General features: G+C 30.0%; 2 protein-coding genes across 3 annotated transcripts; both read right to left on the reverse strand.

The window, feature by feature from the left end:
• Positions 1-724: 724 nt before the first annotated feature.
• On the reverse strand, positions 725-4,107 carry LOC124910285 (cytochrome P450 714C2-like). The gene is made up of 4 exons (XM_047450913.1): positions 3,640-4,107; positions 2,398-2,624; positions 2,069-2,310; positions 725-1,604 (listed from the first exon to the last, which is right to left on the reverse strand). The coding sequence occupies exons 1-4, from the start codon at positions 3,926-3,928 to the stop codon at positions 821-823; spliced, it is 1,542 nt and encodes a 513-aa protein (XP_047306869.1). The 5' UTR covers positions 3,929-4,107; the 3' UTR covers positions 725-820.
• Positions 4,108-7,261: 3,154 nt separating this feature from the next.
• LOC124944931 (N-terminal acetyltransferase A complex auxiliary subunit NAA15-like) lies at positions 7,262-20,001 on the reverse strand. 2 transcript variants are annotated; one of them, XM_047485279.1, is made up of 27 exons: positions 19,811-20,001; positions 17,923-18,001; positions 17,197-17,279; positions 16,881-17,030; positions 16,251-16,366; positions 15,849-15,954; positions 14,938-15,009; positions 14,748-14,863; positions 13,764-13,896; positions 13,010-13,087; positions 12,884-12,937; positions 12,715-12,785; positions 12,534-12,588; positions 12,290-12,385; positions 12,041-12,169; positions 11,764-11,846; positions 11,450-11,680; positions 10,787-10,919; positions 10,597-10,704; positions 10,357-10,488; positions 9,919-9,975; positions 9,568-9,665; positions 9,433-9,491; positions 9,234-9,345; positions 8,877-8,977; positions 7,643-7,827; positions 7,262-7,567 (listed from the first exon to the last, which is right to left on the reverse strand). In XM_047485279.1, the coding sequence occupies exons 1-26, from the start codon at positions 19,859-19,861 to the stop codon at positions 7,658-7,660; spliced, it is 2,673 nt and encodes an 890-aa protein (XP_047341235.1). In that variant the 5' UTR covers positions 19,862-20,001; the 3' UTR covers positions 7,262-7,567; positions 7,643-7,657. The 2 variants fall into 2 exon arrangements, with proteins under 2 accessions (XP_047341235.1, XP_047341234.1); XM_047485278.1 differs by having other exon boundaries at positions 7,262-7,827.
• Positions 20,002-22,361: the final 2,360 nt, after the last annotated feature.

Genomic DNA, 22,361 nt, shown 5'->3' on the forward strand with positions numbered 1-22,361 from the left:
TTAAGCAAATCAACCACCAGGCTACATGAGAAATGATATCCTACATTATTTATCTAAATATAATATTATAAGTTTATAATTGACATAAATATATATATATATATATATATATACTTATGATTACTCTGTTCTCCTAAGAGGGTAAGACTTATATTAAAAAAAATTAAAATAATAAAATGATATATATATTATTTAAATATTTATAAGATGATTACAAAAGTGTATATGGTGACTTTTAGATTAAACTTTCTCCATCATTTTCCTTTGTCTCTGTAAAGCTCAGAAAAAAAACATTGGGATGCATTTTCTGAATTTGGACATATTTAACTTTTAACTATATAAAAAAAAAAAACATTATAAAGAAAATGGATTTACTTTTTATCCATTCATTATTTTCACTCCATGTTTATTTTATAATTTTTGTTAGAGGGTATTCATTTCAATTTGAAACATTATAAGTCTGAATTAAATTAAATTTCATATGTATAACTTTTTCGTTAACGTAAGAAACTAGAAAGATCCACAATTATAACTTGCGTTTTAATTGAGAATTAAACTCGTAATTTTTTGTCTCTTAAAAATCATTCTTACTATTTGAGCTATCTTAGTAATTATTTTGTGTGTAACTTTTTTCAATTTTTTATTAAAATGAATAAACAGTGTAAATGGTCAATTTCAACATTTCACACATTCTAGGTTGTAAGAGATGTCACAATTACTATTCAAACAAGTCAAATAAACTATATATAACAAACAAACACCAAGCATTTGGTAAGTACAAAATAGCAAATAGACATAAACATAAAGAAGAGGAGGAGGACTAGAGTTTCTTCACCATGAGACTAACTCCATGTTTAGGCTCCACAACCAAGCTGACCGAAGGTGAATGAACATAAGTAGGAGATAAAGTAAAGGAAAATTTAGAGACAATAGTTGCAATCAGAATTTTAAGCTCAGTCATGGCTAGGTTTTGGCCAAGGCAGACTCTTGGACCGACCCCAAATGGCATGTACATGTAAGGCAATTTGCAAGCTCCCATGATCCCATTTGAGAATCTTTCTGGATTAAACTCATATGAATTTGGTCCCCATATTGTAGGATCTGTGTGAGTTGTTAAGGTTATGGTCCAAACGTTAACACCTTTTGGAACATTTAAGTTTCCAAATTTCATATCTTTAAGAGCCTCCCTTGATATCACAGGCACAGGTGGATACAAACGCAATGTTTCATTTATCACCATAGATACCTGTTTCATCTTTCGGAGCATATTGGAATCGGGAGTCTCACCGGTAGGGACAAGTTGAAGAACTTCTTTGCGAATGCGGTCTTGCCAATCTGGATTGGATGCCAAAAGCATGAAACACCAAGAGGCGGCGACTGCGGTGGTTTCGTAGCCTGCAAGGTATATGTTTTTGCAGTTATCGACGATGAATTGATCGGTAGCTTCCTGGCTCAGGTGAGTGTTACGGGCACCTTCAAGAACCATTTGAAGAAGGTCATTTTCATGGCCAACTTTTTTTCTTTCTTTCACTACTTTAAGCACCAGTTCTTTTACCTCTCTTTCTAATGTCCATGTCTCCCTGTTGCTTTTTGTAGGCAAGTGTCTGTCCATCAAATCATAACATAGTTTTAGCAAATACCACATTATTCAATTTATTTGGCTCGGTTTGAAAATATTTCGAGTTGGAGTTAGACTACGACAAAGAAATACATATTCAAGAATAATCTATTGACTATGTGTTTTTGTTCTTATTTTCATATTTTGTGATTTTTTTTATTATTCTCTCATGTCATTTTGTATCGTTGTTGTGATTCAACGAATCTAGTCATTTTTCATTATACATTGATAATTTTCATAAATAAAAAATGTTAAAAAGTGTAATACAAGAAGACATTCTCTTCGTAAAGATGTATGCATAATTGGCCGAACTTTGTAAGATAGAAGTGTTTTTCATTATTTTTATTGAAGGTAGGAATGTAATATAACTTAAATAGTTATGAATTCTACTCTAACTTAAAACATTTATCTGTAATATTTTATGTTATATAGATAACCAAATCAACTTACCTCATGCCGGGAATCCCAGTTGAGAAGGTCTTCTTAGAAGCTATCTCTTGTAAAGCTCTAAGCTTCAAGAAAATTTCTTCACCTTGAACATAATTGCTACCGAAACACGCCCTTGAAATCACATCCCCCGAGAAATTCCTCATATGTTCGTCTATGTTTATATCCGCCACCCCTCCATCAACTAAGTCCATCCACTTATCCACCATTGCAATCGATGACTTGGCGATCAAGTCAATCATTCCCTATAAAAAAAAAGAGCAATTTTGTATTAATAAGATTGTCGCAAAAATAAGGGTAAAAGAGAAGTGAATAAAAATTTAAATATTTACCTTAACCTTGTCAACTGCTAACTCGGGTCCGAGGATCTTTCTTTGATGAGCCCATACGGCGCCATTCGAGGTGAGAATCCCTCTACCGAGCAACGAACCGCGTTCTCTTTGTTGGTAAGAAGGTTTGCCAAGATCCAAGGATATGCAAGTGGTTATATCCTTCACAACCTCAGGTTGGTTTATGTATAATATTTGTGTGTTGCCAAGGGAAAACATGAACATATTACCTAACAAAGATCATATTTAAATTTAAATTTAAATTTATTGTTAGTTTATTTCATAATCCACATGACACTAATTTGCAAGATTATCATTAATCACTAAACTTCTAATACAATAATATTATTATTTTTAAATTCTTTGAATAAATAAAAATTTGATCAATAATAATAAAAAAATGGAGTTAGCTTAATATGTAGATATGTCTCTAGATATGATTTCAATTATTAATCAAAACTAACATGTATCTCGTGCATTTACACGAATAATAATATAAAAATCGTGAAAAAATATTACGGTAAAAATGTTTATTGGCGGGTCAACTTACAATCCGATCCAATTATTCATTTACTCTCACATATATCCAAATTAACCACAGCTCTCGACCCGACAATCCGGACACTTTAAACATTAAGAATCATTATATATATAGAGATTAGTTAGTTAAAAAGTTGAACTTTTATTGTTCAAATGTCCCGCGTTCATCAAATTTGGTGTTGAATATAAAATATAAAGTGTTATTAGCCTAGTTAGTTAAAGGGTTGTACTTGTTTTTGTTAGGTTGCAAGTGCAAACCATACTTATAGCATTTTTACTTTTATTTTTAACCGTTTTAAGTTTATGGGCGGGTAAACCCAAAATCCGACTCATATATCCATTTACTCTCACATATATATCCAAATTAACCACAGCTCTCGATCCGGCAATCCGGACACTTTAAAAATTAAGCATCATTGTTTATTTATATATATATATATATATATATATATATATAATTATTGCTTAGTTATCTAATTATTGCTTAGTTATTTTGTATAAAATTTAAAGTTTGTTTTTTTTTCAAAAATTTTGTACGAATCATATCAAAACTTATAGATAACTCTATATATAGTATGATTAACTCATTTCTCATTTAAACAGTTTTAAATTTAAATCAAAGTTATGATTATTGGATTAAGTTACCTTTCTAAATTAAATCGATTTTCCTCAAAATTCAAAGCAAAAATGCATGATTATACTTACCATATTGTTTCCTCCAATTCTCGAAGAAAGGAAGAAGAGTGGTGGCACAATTGTGGCCAGAAACGACGGAGTCACGAGGTTTGGCAGAAGCATTTGACCGAGCCTTCTTGATTTCAAGTATGTTCCCAAGTAAAAACGTGGGCGGAGGTCCACTAATCCCTTGTTTCCTCAATAGTCCTCGGAGTCGTTCTGGTTCTTTTACTAGCGCGTTGTAAAGACGAATGAGCAATATTATGGCGACACCCACGAAGGAGGTCGTCGTAATAAGAGCGATCAATTGTGCCTCCATGGATATATCTTTCTCTAGTTTTGAGGTGGTGGGATGGATCTACTTTGAGCTGCCTAAGTTGGTTTTATAGTTGCGTGACAAACAGAAATGAGAATATGAGACACTTGTGAGATGATGCTTAGTTTTGTTCTTTATATGAGACCATTTTAAGATATTCCAATAATAAGTAGCATGGCACCTTTTTTAATTATTAAAAGGACAAATATCAAAAAGTCTCATTCTTAAGTGTGTATATTATAATGGTTCATTTGAAAATATATTAACTTGTAACTAAATGTCTAATTATGTTATATTTCAGAGGCATTTTTTTTTTCTAAATATGAAAACTCACTGTAGTTGAATTTGAGTTTTGAAAAAAGTGTTTGACCATTTTTGGAGTTTATTTTTCTCATTAAACTAAAATTCAACCAATATCCAACTAAATAATGTTTCCAAATAAGTATGCTTTACTTTATGGGTATATATATATATATATATATATATATATATATATATGGGTTATCTAAAAAAAAATAAGATTGTAACTAAGGATTCAACATATTTATTTATCTTTCAAAAATTATATATAAATTTATTTCTTTATGATATTTTAATCTATCAAACTATATTATAAAATACAAATATAATTTGGATCATAACTATAACTTTAATATGTTTCTTTATCAACTTAGTGGTCTAGGTAATCAGGTTTAAAACTTCAAGAGAAATATTTTATTTTTTTAAATGTTTTATTTTGATGTTAGACTTATCATATAAACTTTTGATCAATAATGAATTTTTTTATTCTATTTACTGAATTTCATGAAAAAAAATTCAACCATAAGATTGAATGGAGGAATAAGGCAATGGCGGAGCCACGTAGCGAGCTAAGGTGGGTGGTAGTAGACCATGATAATTAATTAAAAAAAATTATATATATATATATATATATATATATATATTATTTGTATTTAAATTATTAATCATGTGTGTAGTGGGGCATGTAGAATTGAAAATGTCACCCTATAAATATGATTACCCTATAAATATGATTGAAAATGTCAACTTAGAAATAGGTTGTGTATATCAATTTTTCTCTTTGTTTAATTTTATGCACCTCACTTAAATTATCTAATAATTGAGTATAATTTTCTTTCTTCAACTTTTTATTATTTAATAATTTTTGTTTCTTTAATTTTTTATTATAAAATAATTAAAAATATTCACTTAATTTGAAATTAGATTATTATTAAAATTGAAAAGAAATAAATCCTTAATTATTAAGAGTTTAAGAAGATTATTCAACTCAAATTACAAACTATTCTACTCATATTTAAAATATAATATAACCTATATAAAAAGAAACATTATAATATAAAAGAAAAATTATAATATTATGTAATAGATTAATTAAATTTTTAACACATTAGAAAATAAAATAGAAAAAAAAAATATTTATAAGGAAAAATAAGATTCAAACAATTTAAAAGGATGAAATTTTAATTTATATATATTTAATTTAATATAAACATATAAATAATTTAATAAACTTTTAACCTCGAAATAAAGTAATTAATTAGATTAAAAAACAATTAATAATTTTCGTATTTAACTTCTTATTTATTAAATATAATATATATATATTTATTAATTTATTATACTTTTATAATTATTACTCTTAAAAATATATAAATTAATTAATTAATTCAAATATAATATATAATTACAAATTAATAGATAAAAATATAAAAATATAAAAATAAAGAAAGAAGAGATATATTATTAATAAAAAGAATAGAGATAAATAAATATTTGAATTAGACTTAGTTATAATATATTTTTCATATATTTTTTCACTTAAATTTTCATATTTTTTTTATTTTAGCTTTCACTTATTAAAAATCTAATTAATTTAATTTTTTTACTTCTTTTATTTAATTTCTCTTTAACTATAGTTCGTCTCTCTTGAATCTCTGGATAACTTTCCGATGGTATAAATTGTATATATTCTCATCATGATTATATGTTTTTGTTAATAGATTACAATGGAAAATGAAGGAAGTAAAAAAAGAAAAACACTATTTTCATTTTTCAAACATAAAGGAAGTTCATCCACTATTAACAATGAGGTAAATCTTCAATCTGATACATCTAATACTGAAGAAGAGAATTTTCCATCTAATACTGAAGAAGAGCAACATGCTTTAAATTTTTCCATCTAATACTGAAGAAGAGCAACCTATTTTAAATTTTTCAAGAGTTGAAATTGATCTTAATACTCTTAAACGAGATCCCGCAATTCGAATTCCTATATTGCAACATCCTGTTAATGTACAAGATGAAATTAGGCGAGCTTATATTATAATGGGTCCGTATCAACCTAAGTTGGATGAGTATCCAAGAACTAAGTATGGATCACAAATTCAATATCGCAAATTTCAATACACGTGGTTTGAAAAGTTTCCTTTGTTAGAGTACTCTCCATCAAAGGATTTAATATTTTGTTTTCTTTTCCAAAAGAAATCACATTTTAATCCTTCATTCACTATTGATGGATTTAATAATTGGAAAAGTATTATCCATGAGACTTCAGTGAACAAGAAATGCATTATTTGAGATCTCAACTCCAACATTATAAAATTGATGTTTCTCGTAATGATAATTTTCAAAATATATCTTCCATCATTGAATTGTGTCGCAGATTAGTTAAAACAAACAAGTCATCAAATTATAATTTAATTGATAAATTGATTCGACTTATTTTGACTTTACCAAAAATTATAATTTAATTTAAAAACTATTCAACGGAATAAGAGTTTTTAACTGATACTATGATAATTTATATTGAACGAGAGCTTTGAAGATATTGATTCAGATTCTATAATAGAAATTTTATTCTATAAAGAATAGAAGGTTAACTTAAATAATATGTGAACGTTTGTTAAATTTTATAGATTTTTTTTTGTCTTAATTTTAGATTGTTTTGTCTTATTTTTTAAATTTTCAATAATACGAAATACAATTATATATATAAATTTATTATTTTAATCGATTTTTAATACGCACTGGAATAAGGAGAATATTTTACTTAAATAAATATATATATATATATATATATTTCTGAATAATATAATTCATAGTATTCTTTAAACCATTTGTTTTTTACATACATAACATAGACAAATATAAATATAAATATATATATATATATATATATATATATATATATATATATATATATATATATATATATATATATATATTTAAAATATGCATACCAAAACAGTCTTAGAATGGTGATTCAATAATTCAACATGATCAAATCTGACAAACAGAAGAAATACAAGATCTAATAAAATAAATTCATGCAAAAAGGGATTAAAAACTATTCCTAATAGTTTAAGCAGACATGAAATGGTTCACAATCCTATAATTGAAACTAACCAAAATTTTCTTAATCTTAAATAACCAAAATTATACAGAAACCCGAAAACCAAAATGTATACAACAAACATAACCTGGGTAAAAAAAGAGTCGGGTCTGTCGGTTGGTATATTTTTCCAATAATAGGCGGTTCGCGTAAACCTCACAACTATTAACTACAGTCTTCCAGTTAGGATCTTCTTGCCAGCCATGAGAATGAAATTTTCCATCTCATCTCTTCAGTATAAAAAAAAGATAAGATTATGATATACTGTTGTTAAATCTGGCATGGCAAATAAAAACAATCCTTACTGTTTGGTTGTGGTCTTAAACAGCAAGATCTTTCAACCTCTCTATTGTGTTTCCGTTGGAAGAAACAGACCCGTTGTTGTGAGCACTAACGCTGCTATTATGATCTTCGGTAGAAATGGCAGAGCTCTTAGAACCCTCGAAGTATGTTGAATATGGGAAGAAATCTGAGCATTGAACCTTCCATCCTACATGAGAAATCAATATTCACACCATGATTGATTTTTAGTTCAGAAAATCTAAAATCTACATTTGTTATGTTTGCCAAAATATATATGTTTATATCAAATGAATCTATAAAATCAAAGTATAATCCAGATCATGATCCAAAAAACAATCTTATATCAAATGAAGAAAAAGAATATTTGAATCTTTGTCAATTATTCAATTCCAAAGATGATTTGAACCCTCAATATGCTTTGAATAGAAATATTTACAAATATACATGCATGAACGAACATTAATGTAATTATTTGTTTTCTAATAGTGAGAACCCACTTAAGATCGGCAAAGACAGCTACCTCTTTTCTAAGTTCCTAGTATCATTTTATCTTCAACAATTCAAATAACTCTTCTAATGGATTACAATACAATTGTATTAACTGTTGGTTTTGTTTCCTAGCAACTTTCTTGAAGCAAATTTATGGCCAAATATGGAAAGCATCTCCCTAGACATTCCTGCTTATCACTCACACAAGAATCGACCAATAAATTTTTGAATATGTTTGAATAGGTTATGTTTCTGGACGTGAAGCCAAAATCCGGAAAATATAATTTTGAAATTGTGTCCGACTATGTTTGTTTCTGAACATGATATAAATCCAAATCCAGATGAGAAACCGCTGATAAATTTCTAATTTTGTCCTACTAAGTTCTGTTTACATCTAATATGGATCCACATTAGATATCTACTAAACAGTGTTCCCAAATGAGGAATTTTACATTTAGTCTTCTTAGAAATAAGTAACAAAAAATATTTTGATTCATAGTTCTCAAAAATAAACCAAGATGTGGGGAATAGACCATTGTGCTTGAACAAAGATATCACTCTATAGAGTGATTACTATATCATGAGACTCGTGTATCATGAAGGTTGAGAAACCCTCAGAACAAGATGTGCAATAACAGAGAGAGAGATCTGATTTAGCTAATGATTTGGTGAAGAGGATTGTAAACTATCATCAATTGTACAAAATTAGGAAACATTCCTATATAGGGAAAAGTATAACAGACTTACGTTGTGCAGCATCTGAATCATTGAAAGTCGTCCCTAGCAATTTGTGAACTGCAATACAATCTTTGAGTTTCCATTCTTTAACTGCTCCAAGTGCCAGATTTCTAAATCCACAAAAACAAAAAATGTGATTTGATTCTTACTAACTTATAAAAGCAATGGAGATTTGAAAACAATCCATTTGGAAACATTTTTTTTATATAGATTCAGATTCATATGAGAAACAGCCAATAAAATTATGAATTTGCCTCGAACTAAGTTTAGTTTCAAACATTATTGTTTCTGGATGGATCCAGAAACAAAAGTAAAAAACGTTCACAAATGACCCTTGTAAATGCAAAATAGTGGGAGAAAGAGTACGTCGAAGATAGGTTGTTAGAAGAATCTTCTACTAGTCTAACCGCCACGTCCTTCTTGCTTGGATCCAAAAGGTAGAGCATTTCTGCTGCAGCAGCTCTATGCATCAAGGAATCTGCCAAAAAACACAAAATAATGAACTACTGATTTTTCATGTTTGGAATAGAACAAATACAATGGTGAAAGATTGATTATAAATAACCTTTGTGCTTCTCAAGGAAATTAGAATTGGCATCAACTAGAGATTTCTCATGCAGCTTACTGCAAGCAAGTATGACATTATATGTCAAATACAAAAATGGAAAAAGAAACAAATGTAGAGCATGCAAATTGAAACCTGAAAGTGAAACGCTCTTCTCCTAAGACGGCCCAAATAAGTTTCTCAGAGTCGGTCACTGGAGCAGGCATAGCATCAACCTTGTGGAAGAACCTTATCTGCATAAGAGACCGCAACATTTATACTGGGACAAAAAGAATCATACAAAAAGAATAGCAGCCTTCATTCTTCTTTTTCTTTGCCTCTTTGGTGATGTCTTCTCCTTAAATGAAAAATAATAGGGTAGGGTGATGGCATATATTTGTAGATAATGGTGAAGGTGTGTGCAAATTTTGGCTAATCTTACAGAAAAAATTGGCATATGTCATATTTATTGTAGCTAAAGTAAAGGATATGATTAAGAAAACAAACCAAGCATCGATGCGAGTCTGGATTTTCAGCATCCAATAACTGAAGTTGCTTAACAGCCTACAAGAACAATAAGAAGATTTTCAGCAGTGCACTAAACGATAGAGATATGTTAAAAATTGCATAAATATTAGTGTACGTGTTACTCTCGAAGGTAATAAGCTTACAAGTTACTTATCAAAACGAGTGGATATTTGGGGCATATATCAAAACTATCAGAAACTTCAAGGATGTGTTCATGGAGCATATAAACTACATATATAAGAAAATGACTTAACTTTACTTCCAATTTATCAAGACAATATTTTTTTAGCAAAAACAATAGTCAATCTCCTCGTGATTTTATAATACAAAATACTAGAAGTACCTTACAAATTGCAAGCAAGCAAAACAAAGAACAAAAGAATAGTTATCATGGGTGCTAAAGAAAGAACTTTGAACCTGATATGAAAGCAAAATCTTTTGTTTTCGCATATTTAATTCAAACGACAATATATGTGTCTGTAAGGAGTCAGGCGAGTGCTTCTGTATTAACTTCAAGTACTTTGTAGCTTCCAGCAATGGATCTGCAACCTACATTGATGTATAAGGATAGTGAACTCTTTTGCCAACCTCAAAAGTAACGTTAAATGTTCAAATTCTAGTCTCAGATAAAAGACTAAAATTGGAGGGTGGGGGGACCTGCAGCAGCTTTTCACCATGTGGATCCAGGTCCACTGGCTTCACAGGGCGCTTTCCAGATTTTGAGACGGCTATCACATTTGACTCTTCACTTTTGGCTTCTGCCTCCTACAAAATAATGAATAGTATGTGTAATGTAAGGGAGAAAATATCTGTATTCTACGAAGCAAGAGAAAATTAGAAACAGTACCTTCTTAGCTCGAGCTTCTGCCTTCTTCTGCTTTTGCTTCAATTTCTTCTTCTGAGAAGGAGGCAACTTAGACATTTCATCTTCTTCTTCAGCTGATGATTTTGATGGCAAATCATACAGCTGAATATAGCACCTGAACACCAGGTAGAGCATACATCAATATGGAGAGAGAGAATAATGAATGGCCTGTTTTGGAATGGCATTAACTTGCTAAGAATACAATAAAATATACGTTTGGCTATAAACACTTGATCCAGATGGAGACACTTTTTATTCCTTATTCTCCAACCCAATAATCAATATATATATATAGTAAGGGTAAAATTGTAAAAATATATAAAAGAAGTGAATAAAAATGTAGACACGAAATTTATACCAAACGATGTTTCATCTAATTCAATCACTTTTCATACCAAATTAAAAAAAAAAAAAAAAACAATTTCACTTTTGACTTAGGCAATTTTCCAATGTCATTGTGAGATGGAGATTGTAGGCTCAATAAGTGTGAGTTACTTATAAACACCTAAAGATGGAAATGAATTGTATTGAACTAGGAAAAAAGAACAAGACGGTATCAATCATATAAATGTCAGAGCTGCCACTCTTAAAATATATAAATTATCCCCAAAGTATGTTAAACAATAAAAGATCCCTAGTTTTTACCTGACAGCTGCAGAAGCAGCTTTCCTGAAATAGGGAAAGGAGTGAAGCCTATCTTGAAATTTCAGCATTTCGACATATGTTCTTAGAGTCATCTTTCTTAAGCAGTATGAATGAAAATCAAATTGATCTTCAGTTATATCAGCATAATGCTTCTCAACAGCCAAAAATTTCTTCAGAGCTCGTCCCAAATCATTTTGCCGGAAGTAACTTTCTCCGGACGAAAGCTCGTACCTTGACAAGAATGGTTAATTCACATAAATAGCTGGTAGGAAAGAACATAGTAACAAATTTAATCAGTTCAGCACAAAACATACCACATGCATTGCATATCATAAAGACTATTGTGCTGATCTCCATCTTTTGTGAACAATACAGCTGTCCTCTCAGCCAGTGTAACCTTCAACCAAGTTAAAGATCAGAGTATAGCTGGAGATGTTAGCAGATGCAACTCATCTCAAGAAAGCCTTTCAATCAATCAGACTCAGCTGAAGATTAAATGAAACCGTTAACTATAAAGTAACGGTCAAAACATGCAAAGATGATTGAACCAAGAGATTGCCATGAACAATTAAAATTGCAAAAGTGAGAAACCTGATCAGATTGCAGCATGCGTTTAACACATTCACTATTTATATAGCGATCTGCAAGATCCATGCATCTTGCTTCATCTGCCAATGCCGCAGCAGCAACCAAATCACCAGCATGCTTTAATATTCTACTCTGTAGACAATAATCAAGATAAATAATTAATTTTTTTGTGCATCATAAATATCCAGATAATCATGAAACCAAATTATTGAAATTGAGGGGATCGAAACATATAAAAAAAAGTTCCCTGACCTTGACAGAGTATAGATCAATGACTGTAGGCGTGTATGCAATAGATTCATCAATCTTTCCAAGTGCAAGATCGTAATGACCTCGTCTATCATAATGCTGTATAAATTAATAATATTATTACACTAGTCTAGAGTAGCCAAAACATATCTTATAGAAATAAGAAAAAAATGCAATTTTCATAGAAGAACCGGCAAAACCATTAATCAAATATTGGATAGAAAACATTAAATGTCAAACAGCAGACCTGAGATAAATAGAACATAGTCCAGAGAAGTGTTGAAGGAGGCTCTTTCACCACCCTAGACATAAATCAAGAAAATAATTGAACATAAAATTTAGTAGCAAAGCCTGACTCCATAACGGGAAGCCGGAAAGGATTGGCTCAAAATGACAACTTAATACATGATATGATATAAATAGCTAACCTCCCAGGAAATCCACCTGTGGACCTGATTGAATGTTCAAGATCAAGCATCAATTGCTCTAGTATGTCTGCCTGAAAATGCAGAAGAAATGTTATGCAGACATACAAAATCAAAGATATATGTAAAACTTTAAATTTATTTGAATCATTAATAGTATATTCACACTAACCTTGCCAGGTTGATCATACAGAGGAGACAGATCAGAAAACAATGAAGGAACACCCTAGTAGAGTCATGAGAGAACATATAAGCAACTATCATCAGTCAAAAGTACGAATGGAAGATAGTCACATACCTTTGTTAGGAGGGGCCTCACATAACTATCTGCTGCCTCTCGAAACTTTTCGCCGCACAAAAAATCAAGTGGTATTCTCTGACATTACATGTCAATAGTCAGTCAAATATAATAAATAAACTATAAGAATTCACAAGCTGAGTACTTTCATATGAAAATAATTAGATACTTAAAGATGGGCAACAACTCAACATAAGCAAAAGTTGTGGATCAGACTAATATCATAAATTAGTATACACCTCCACATATCTAGAACAGGCCTTATCATGATTGAACCCAGTGGGTGTGTGTGTGGGTGTGTGTGTGTGTGTGGGTGGGGGGGGGGGGGGGGGGGGGGGGGGGGAAGAAACTTGGATATCAATGCATTCATTTTGCATATTAAGGAAGGTTTAAAACAACATATAACCTCCTGCAACCCCCTTCAGAAATGAAAAAATAAACAAATTATATATATATAAAGGACACGTTTACACATCAGCTCCTCAGAGAAACATCAAATACATAGCCATCTCTCTATGAAATTAGTTGAGAACTCTGCAGGTACAACACCAGCTTATGATAAAGACTATTTATAATTCGAAATTTCAGTCACTCCTAGATAATAAAGTACTCAGCTGTGAATTGATAAGGGGTTCTACAATGTTTCTGCAGTTAGTAAACCAATTTTGTGAGATCATATCTAACTCTTTCTGTTAACACCACAGAAATCCAATTCACATGTATCATATCAATTAAAGAACCAAAGATAATTTACCTTAACAGCAGATGATCGTGGATACTTCTGCACAAGTGATTTGTACAAGGCTTCCAGACGTTCAATTTCATCAACGGAATACTGATTTTTTTCTGAATATAAACCAACACACTTCTGTAGTCCTTCATAATATCTAAGATGAACACAAGATTAATTTAAGAAGTCAATATTTAGCAATAAAAGACAGAAAAAAGAATAGCATTTTCCTCAATAAAAATATAGAGCATATGATACAAGCAGATGCATCAATAGAAAGACTACTGAAAATCTGCTACATAAGGAAATAATGAAGATGAACAAGCATATAGTCATCTGAGTAATCATAAACACAACAAGACTTCTGAAAAATAGTGTTTACAGAACCATCTGATACAAAAACATCTCCAACAATAAAGATAAATAAGGGAATAGAGGAAGGAAATATCCTGCCACAAAAATCAAGCCAGTCATCATAGGAAAAAAGAATCAGTTGCTTCCAGAATGCAAAGGAAGCATCTGAAATGAACAATAATTGCTAAAGGAATAGTCATAAGCTACCTTTATAGATTTAAATCAACAGTAAGCTGTGTACTGGCTCAAAGACTTATTCAGTTTTGTAAAATAAAATATCCTAGTAGAAAACTGTCTCCAATTTGTGAATAATTTTTTTTTCATGTGATGTACAGCATTGTACTATCCTAGCTTGCAGCCTAAGAAAGCTGCATGAACTCCTTAGTGAAAAAAATACATGTATAGTGTGTCTTTAAAGAACTAGTAAAATTAAGTATGAATATTAAGTTCTTCTATATGTACTGATTGAAAACACAGAAACAGAAAAACTTTTAACACCATCGGAAATATTAAAGAGCAACCTTCTATACTTGAATAAAAGAGAACGCAAAACTATACTTGAATATCTATTGACACAAGAAATTATTCTCAAACAGATAATTGAAGTTTAGGGATCTTCACAGACTAATTCTGATAAAAGGTCTATTCTTATACCTGTAATTGTCAGGATTCATGGACAGAAGTGTTGTGTATAATTTTTCAGCATCTTCTCTATAGTCAAGCTTAACAAGAAGGGAAACTTGGTGTTCCTTGTATGATAGTTTATCAACCTAGCAGCAAAAAGGTCAATGTGTTACTGCATGAACGAATTCACCTTGTATTAGATCATGTAGAACATACTTACAATTTTAAACTCTTGCTTCTGTAACTCTTTCAGAGCTTTCTCATAATAACCACAATCCTCCAACAATGAAATCTGAAGGTGAATAGCACAGAAAAATCACTTCATTTTATAAAAGTATAAGGATGCAGGACTGGGGTGTAGAAAACGTGATACATGTATCTAAAAAACACAAGATATTGAAGTTGCCTAGTTAAGACCGACTAATTATCTGCCACGGATATTCATTAAATGTTCTTACATATACTGATATACATGAATGTACAAAGGAGTCACATTCATCCTATAGCTTTAAAATGGTAAATGCATCTTTTAAGAATTCAATATAGTTTATAATAGTAATCAAATTGTTGTTTTTTGCTCTAATGAACAGAAACTATTAAGCTAATTCTGGTAAACTTTGTTTTTTTTCCAAAAAAATGTTCACCAGAATAAGCTTTAGAGTGAGCCACTACTTTGGTTCAATGGACCAATGGTTAAAGAAAAGATATATAAGAAGCATGTGTGACAACAAAAAAGAATTCGGTTGTCAAAGGCTGAAGCCATTGTATGCAAGTAGGTCAAAGCTCACCCTCAAATGAGGGTATGACTTCTTACAAAGTCAAACTTTTGAAGGCTTTCCATCCATGTATGTTCTTAGCTACAAAATTTAAGGCATACGTATATGAAATTTAGAAGTGGGATTATGGCTAGATTGTATATGGGACATCTTGATTGATTAGATTTTTTGGTTCCTCCTTTTCTATTCATCTAATGGAACATAAAATTATGACATAGAACCATAAAATATCCATCGACTACTTCTCATTGTGGGCAGAGGTATGTAGTATCTTACCAAAAACTTGGTAATACAATAAATAATTCGACAGTTATTCATATCTCTCACAGTTTACTCTCAAACAAACAAGTCTTACCTTATATAATAGCATTTCTCCATGCTCACATCGTTCACTATCTGGAGGATAATCATCCTCAAGCGTCCCTTCATATGCTTCAAGTATGTCAATTGCTTTTGAAACACTAAAAACAGTCCAAGAAAGAGTTATAAGAGTTATGAATTCAACAATTACAATCACTGTGATTCTTAAATAAAGTTTCACAAGATAAGTGGCAGAACACCAAACTTTTATAAGCTTAGAGTTTCATAAATTTTACTAAAAAACAAAGCGAGATAACAGAAGGTGTATCACCGAACTCCATTCTTATTGTATTTAAAGAAGAGGAATGGGCATGCATCATGCCAATATTTCAAGTAGTTCATAATTATTAATCATTTTTTATGTTCACTACCAAATGAATCAGAATAAAGGCCATACTTCGAGTTTAGGTGATGAGCAACAGCAAAACCTATCCAGTTCATGCGGTGGTTTGGCTTCAGAGTCAGCAATTGTTGTCTTGTTTCAGCAAAACCACTCAAGTCACGCATTTGAGCCTGTGATAGAAGGGACAAGATGCAGATCATGTCAAATGAGAAATCCAATTAATGTGAAAGGAATATAAATTAATTCCATTTGAAAATGAACAAAATAGCAACAACAGAGTATATCAAAAAATCAAAGCTTCATTCAGCAATTGCCATTTATAAAGGTACTTTAAGATTTAAATATTCATAACTGGCATAAAGTTAAATGCAACACAAGAAATAGATTAGTAAAAAAGGTATACTACATGACAAGCTATTTAAGACACAAGGATACAAAATAGTGTTTTGTGCCTAACTGATTTTCAGCTGTCATTAAATTGTTAGGATGAAAGTGAAATATATATATATGCATATATCATCAAGTAGCGATGAGAAGTCCCTGAGCATGAAAATTAAAAATAGGAGTAACAAGATTTCATGTTCCATCTATCACATAATGAAAAGCCAACATGCTTATGTTTTTTAAGGATGGATACCCTGGAAAGACAAAGGAAATCCAGAAACAATACGCAATTAATTTCACCTGTAAGAGAGATAAGTCCCTTAGAATTTCAATGTTGTCTGGATCAATCCGTAAAGCATTTCTATAGCATTTAATTGCCTCCCTGTATTCTCTGTCTGACCGATATAGGAGGCCATAAACATGCCAGCAAACATGACTCTTGAGATCATTCTGCGTTAGAGGAAATGTTAGAGCAACTATAACTCAATAAACACAACCAAAAACTGGTGCAAAAGCTAAAGCCAGAATTTACAACAGAAAAGAGAACGGAGCAATTTACAAAGTAATTGTTTTAAAAGACAAGGAAAAAAGCAAAACATGGAAAAAGTATTCTAACCTTCAGTCCAAGCCGCACAAGTTCGTAAGCTTCTGCTTTGCGGTCCATACAGTTTAATGTCAAACCCTTCATTGATAAGGTTTCTGGAAACCAAGAAAAGAAACAGATAAATGAACTCTACAAGAGGATAATGACACATACCAAATTGGTGCAAAACCATAAAAACAGCATGCTAAATAAACTTTGAGTAACTGCAATATCTATAACTTTTTTTTAGAGAGAAAAACATAATATCTACAGCTTCTTAATTATAGCAATCCAAGAACTGGTCACTGGCACCTGTTCAGTTTCTTATGAAGAAACAACTGCTAAGCATCTATTTGACATGACTTTATATATTTCACAGATAGATATAGAACTGGACACATGCATATGCATGTTCCATACAATTTAACTGTCCCCAGCTTTGAGATATAGTTGGAGTGAAGAGATAGTGGAATAGGAAGTGTGGAATTTTTTTATGGAGAGAAGGAGATGTTTTTTGATTTATTATTCTCATAATAGGTAATACCTATTTATACAGTTATATGTGCTTATTTTTCTCAATCAAGATAAATCAGAGTCCCTAAACTATCACAATAATTTATTCTAATTTCTTCAATTAAACTAAATTAGAATTCCTAAAGCAAAATTCAATAAGTAATATATGTTACAGAAGCCCACATAATAACATAATATGCAGGGTGCCATAAACCCCAAGAAATAAGAGGTTATGAAGTAGCTCACCTCCATGATCTGGAAACTTCTTCAGTATGGCATCTGCTGCCTTCAACCCCTTCTTATACTGCTTTGTTTCATATGATTTCTGCAATGACGACATTAATTAGGATATATATCCATTTTAGCTATCACATAAAGATAGATATGCATTACTGTTAATTACTGGAACCTTAACCATCAAGATATAGTAGATTGTTAATAACAGAAACTTTTTTATCAGAGGGGTTTGCCATCTTCTAAAGGATGCTCAGCATGTGAAACTTGTGCTGATTTTGCTGAAGTCTTGATATGCTGTTTCCAGAAAGAAGTGTTGCGCATGACTCCATTCTTGTTGGTTTTTCTTGGATCTAACTTAGAGAAGAACTATTCTTACAGTTGGCTTTTCTTGGATATCTACCTTAGAGAAGAACTATTCTTACAGCTAACCAATATTGAGAATCTTATTCATCTGTACCTTATAAAAGAACTATTCTAGTGTTGAATTTGTTATAATTTGGTCTGGAGGTTTTCCTTGTCTCTAGTCTTATATGACAAATTATGCTTTTTTTTGTTAATCAGTTTTTTTTAAAGGTCAACTATTTATTGAAATCAAGAGTGAGTTTGCAGAAAAAAAAAGGTTCCAGAAAAAAAAAAGGTGAAGAAAGAAAGAAATCAAAATTACAATAAAGTTAAATTCCGATAAGCTCGAGATAGTCTCATCCGGTGTACTTCCCCCTTTTTTTGATTGATGCAAAAGTTTGAAGAAGAAAACATTTAATCCTACCGGCCCCAAAACTCTTTCCTTGAAAATTTCTCCTATTTCGTTATTTCTATAATATCCACCACATAATAAGTGAGATGCAATTCCATTCATTACTAATAACCCTCTCGAGCATCTCGAGATTCATTGTTCCCAAACGTCCCTTATGTTAATATTAGAGAGGCATGGTCGATACCCCTGTTAATCAGCTTTTGTGTCCTTGTAACTATTATTATTTTGTAATCATATTTGTTTAGTTATTCTTCTTATCTTTCATATTTGCTCATGAAAGGAAGTGGAGATTATTGTGTTTCAAAAAATATTGTTTTGTTAACTTGCTTTGATCAGTGTTTCTTTCCCAACAAAGAAGAGGATAATCGGAATAAATGGCTTTTGGAGCCTTAGACAGCACCTTTAAGTATAACACCAAAGTTGACATTAGTTTCATAGGTATCAAATAAGAATACTTAAATGCATTATACAAAGGTAAACAGTTCAGTTAATAGGATAATGATAACAGAATAAAACATGAGCATCGATAAGTCATGCCATTCCAGCTATCATCACATGTATACTTCTAGAGAACCTTGTTGCTTATTCGATTGCAGGGTCTTGAAGGTTTTTACAGTTTTCACCCCTAACATAATAAAGTTTATATTCTAGAGAAAATTATAGAGAGTGCTTTGTAAGAAGTAAATATCCCCACAATTTTGTACTCATTCCCTATGATTGAAAGTAACAACACGATGTGGTTCTGAAATTACTTTCGCTACAACTATCATTCGCTACAAAACAAGCCTGTTAAGTGGGCATAGTACTTAACCAGTATATGACAACACCGTATCTATTAAAGTGATCGCATTGAATAGAATCCCTACCAATAGTTTAAGAATGAAATTGGAAGCTTAACTTCATTTGTCACAATTCACTGTCAGTCATGTTTTAACATTAGAATCAAGAGAGTAATTTGTCACAGCACAAGTTGAAGTTAACAAGAACAGTGTAAGATTACAAATTTTGATGAACAGGTCGATATAATCTAGTGATTTATCCAGCTAAAACAACTTAGTTTAGAAGAAAAGAGAATAAAAAGTAATAAATTTCAGCTAAAAAGTTGGATAATATAGTAGAAAGATAAGGAAATGGAAGACTTACAACAATGAGCTTGAAGAGATTGGCCTCTTTAGGAGGAAGAGAAGCGCCCATTGTTAGAGAAACCCTAGAGATGACGAATCGAGTTGAGAAGAAGGATTTATGAATATCTTCTTCTCCAAAGAGAAGCTGCGGTAGAGAGAGAAAGGGGGGTGGCGTTTATCTGCTGCAACCCTACAGCCGAAGACGAGTAAACTCTCGCAGCAGCAGCAAACAAGAGAATGATCCGAAGGGTAAATATGTAATTTTATATCTATTCATGCCACACTTTTTAAATATCAAATATACATCTGTAGTTTATAGAAACGAGCAAATACACCCATAATCTTCATTCTAAATTAAAACTACTCAATTTTTTTTAAAACTTTCTTTTTATATCATATATATCAACAACACTAAACATTAAAACAGTTAGAATTAAATATATCTCGTAAATAAAGTTTTTATCCTCAAACTATGTAACTTATTGAATTATTGTAGGATTTGTTTTTCAACAAAGAAAATTTAAATATATATATATATATATAAACATAAACAATAACACATAGCAAGTTAAATTCGCTATTAAATCATTCTAAGGGGTAAGAAAACCGACCAAATCGTTAAACTGGACTGAAACCGTTCAAACCAAACCGAATATCAAACTGAACCACTTAAACCAAGTTTAAATCGGTTCTGATTTGACTAAACCGAGTTATATTGTTCGGTTGTTTGGTTTGCAGTAACATAGTCCGTTGGTTTGTATAATAAGATTACGTTATTCTTTTTTCTCGGTATATTAATATATAATTATATATTATAATAATAAAGTAAATGATGCTTCAAACTCTTCATTGTTCAATGTTAACCTGTCATTTTTATCCGCTGATTTATCGCTGCAACCTATAAGCTCAACTTCAATAGTTGTCTTTGTCCTTTTTTATTTACAATTATACTATTTTTTCATTAATTTAGTAATTAATTAACTCTCTCACTAGTTTCAAAAAAAAGATTTATACTAAAAATGGTTGAATTCATGGACTCAAGCTTTTTATTAATTTTATAATATAGTAACAGATTTTAAGTAATTTTTTATAATTATTTATGTAGGTTTGATAATTGTGTTTTAAACTGAATAAATTGATTAAACCGACCGAACCGATTTTTAAATCGTTCAAACTGAACCGATCAAACCGACTAAACCAACGGTTTCAAATTTAACAAACCGACCTCAACGGTTTGGATGTGCATTTCGGTCAATAAACCGACCAAACCGAATCGCTTACACCCTTAAATCATTCAATTCGTTGAAATTTGTTATTTAAATTAATGATAATAATTTTTATTTATTTATAAATGTTATGTGTTTGAAATATTACGACAAAATTCGTTTTTATATAACTTTATCGTCCAAATTGTGAGATTTTAAAAAAGAGGTTAATAAGAAGCCCCAATTTCATGAAGTATAAATATTTTTTTATTTCAACTTTCATAATTAATTTATAAATCTTGTTAAATAAAATTTTTAAAAAATCATTTTTATTGTTAAATTTTAACTTGTCCATGCTAGAAATAGACATTCAAGTGGTAAGTTATGGATTTTATTTTAATATATATATATATATATATATATATATATATATATATATATATATATATATATATATATGAATATTTTAACAATTATTGCTCTATATTTTACATTAACATAACTTCTGGTTGCTTGATTATGAATGATTAAGATGAAGATATTGACTTATTAGGTCCTAGGTTATCAAACCAACCCTAGTGCAAGAATAGAAATAGAGGAATAATAGTCAATAATTTGGTATTCATTAATTATCTATCAAATTCCTATATATTTAAATCTTTTAAAAGTAATAATAAATTTGTGTTAATTATTTAATAATTAATAAGATAAATTGCATGTAACTTTATTCTGTGTACAATTCTCCTATAATTTTTGCTTGGTCTAGAATTAATAGTTTTTTAACCAGTGTCTATTAAATTTTAATTATATTTAAACTATTAAATACATCATATTAGCAACATTATTTATTTATTTAATATTATCTGGTTGTTTTTGTATATATGATTAATTAATAATTCAAATATTATTATTAAAATAATTGTTTGCAAAACCAATATCAATAGTATCAATAATTAAAATTATTATTTTCAAAATTTTAATTAAAATTATTATTTTCAAAATTTTATAAAATATTTTTAGCAAAATTTCTTTTTCTAAATTTTGTTTCTATACTAAATTTTATAAAATAATACTTCTACAGAATGTTTTGATTATAGTAAAATAGTAAAAAAAAATATTAAATAGTAATTTAAATTATAAAATTCCACTAAGTACCCCAAATTAAAAAAATTATTTATAAGAGAACAAGACATTCTAGTTTTTTTATATTACATTTCATAATAAATAAAAAGAAAATGTGTCCTATTAACTTTATACATTCAAACATGCAAATAATAAACTAATTAATTTAAATAATTAAAAAATTAATTAGTAACACAAATAATTATAAATAATAATATTAAAATAACTCAAAAAAATTAATAT

The sequence above is a fragment of the Impatiens glandulifera genome, chromosome 7 (assembly GCF_907164915.1).
Source record: "Impatiens glandulifera chromosome 7, dImpGla2.1, whole genome shotgun sequence".
In the NCBI taxonomy this organism is placed as follows: Eukaryota; Viridiplantae; Streptophyta; class Magnoliopsida; order Ericales; family Balsaminaceae; genus Impatiens; species Impatiens glandulifera.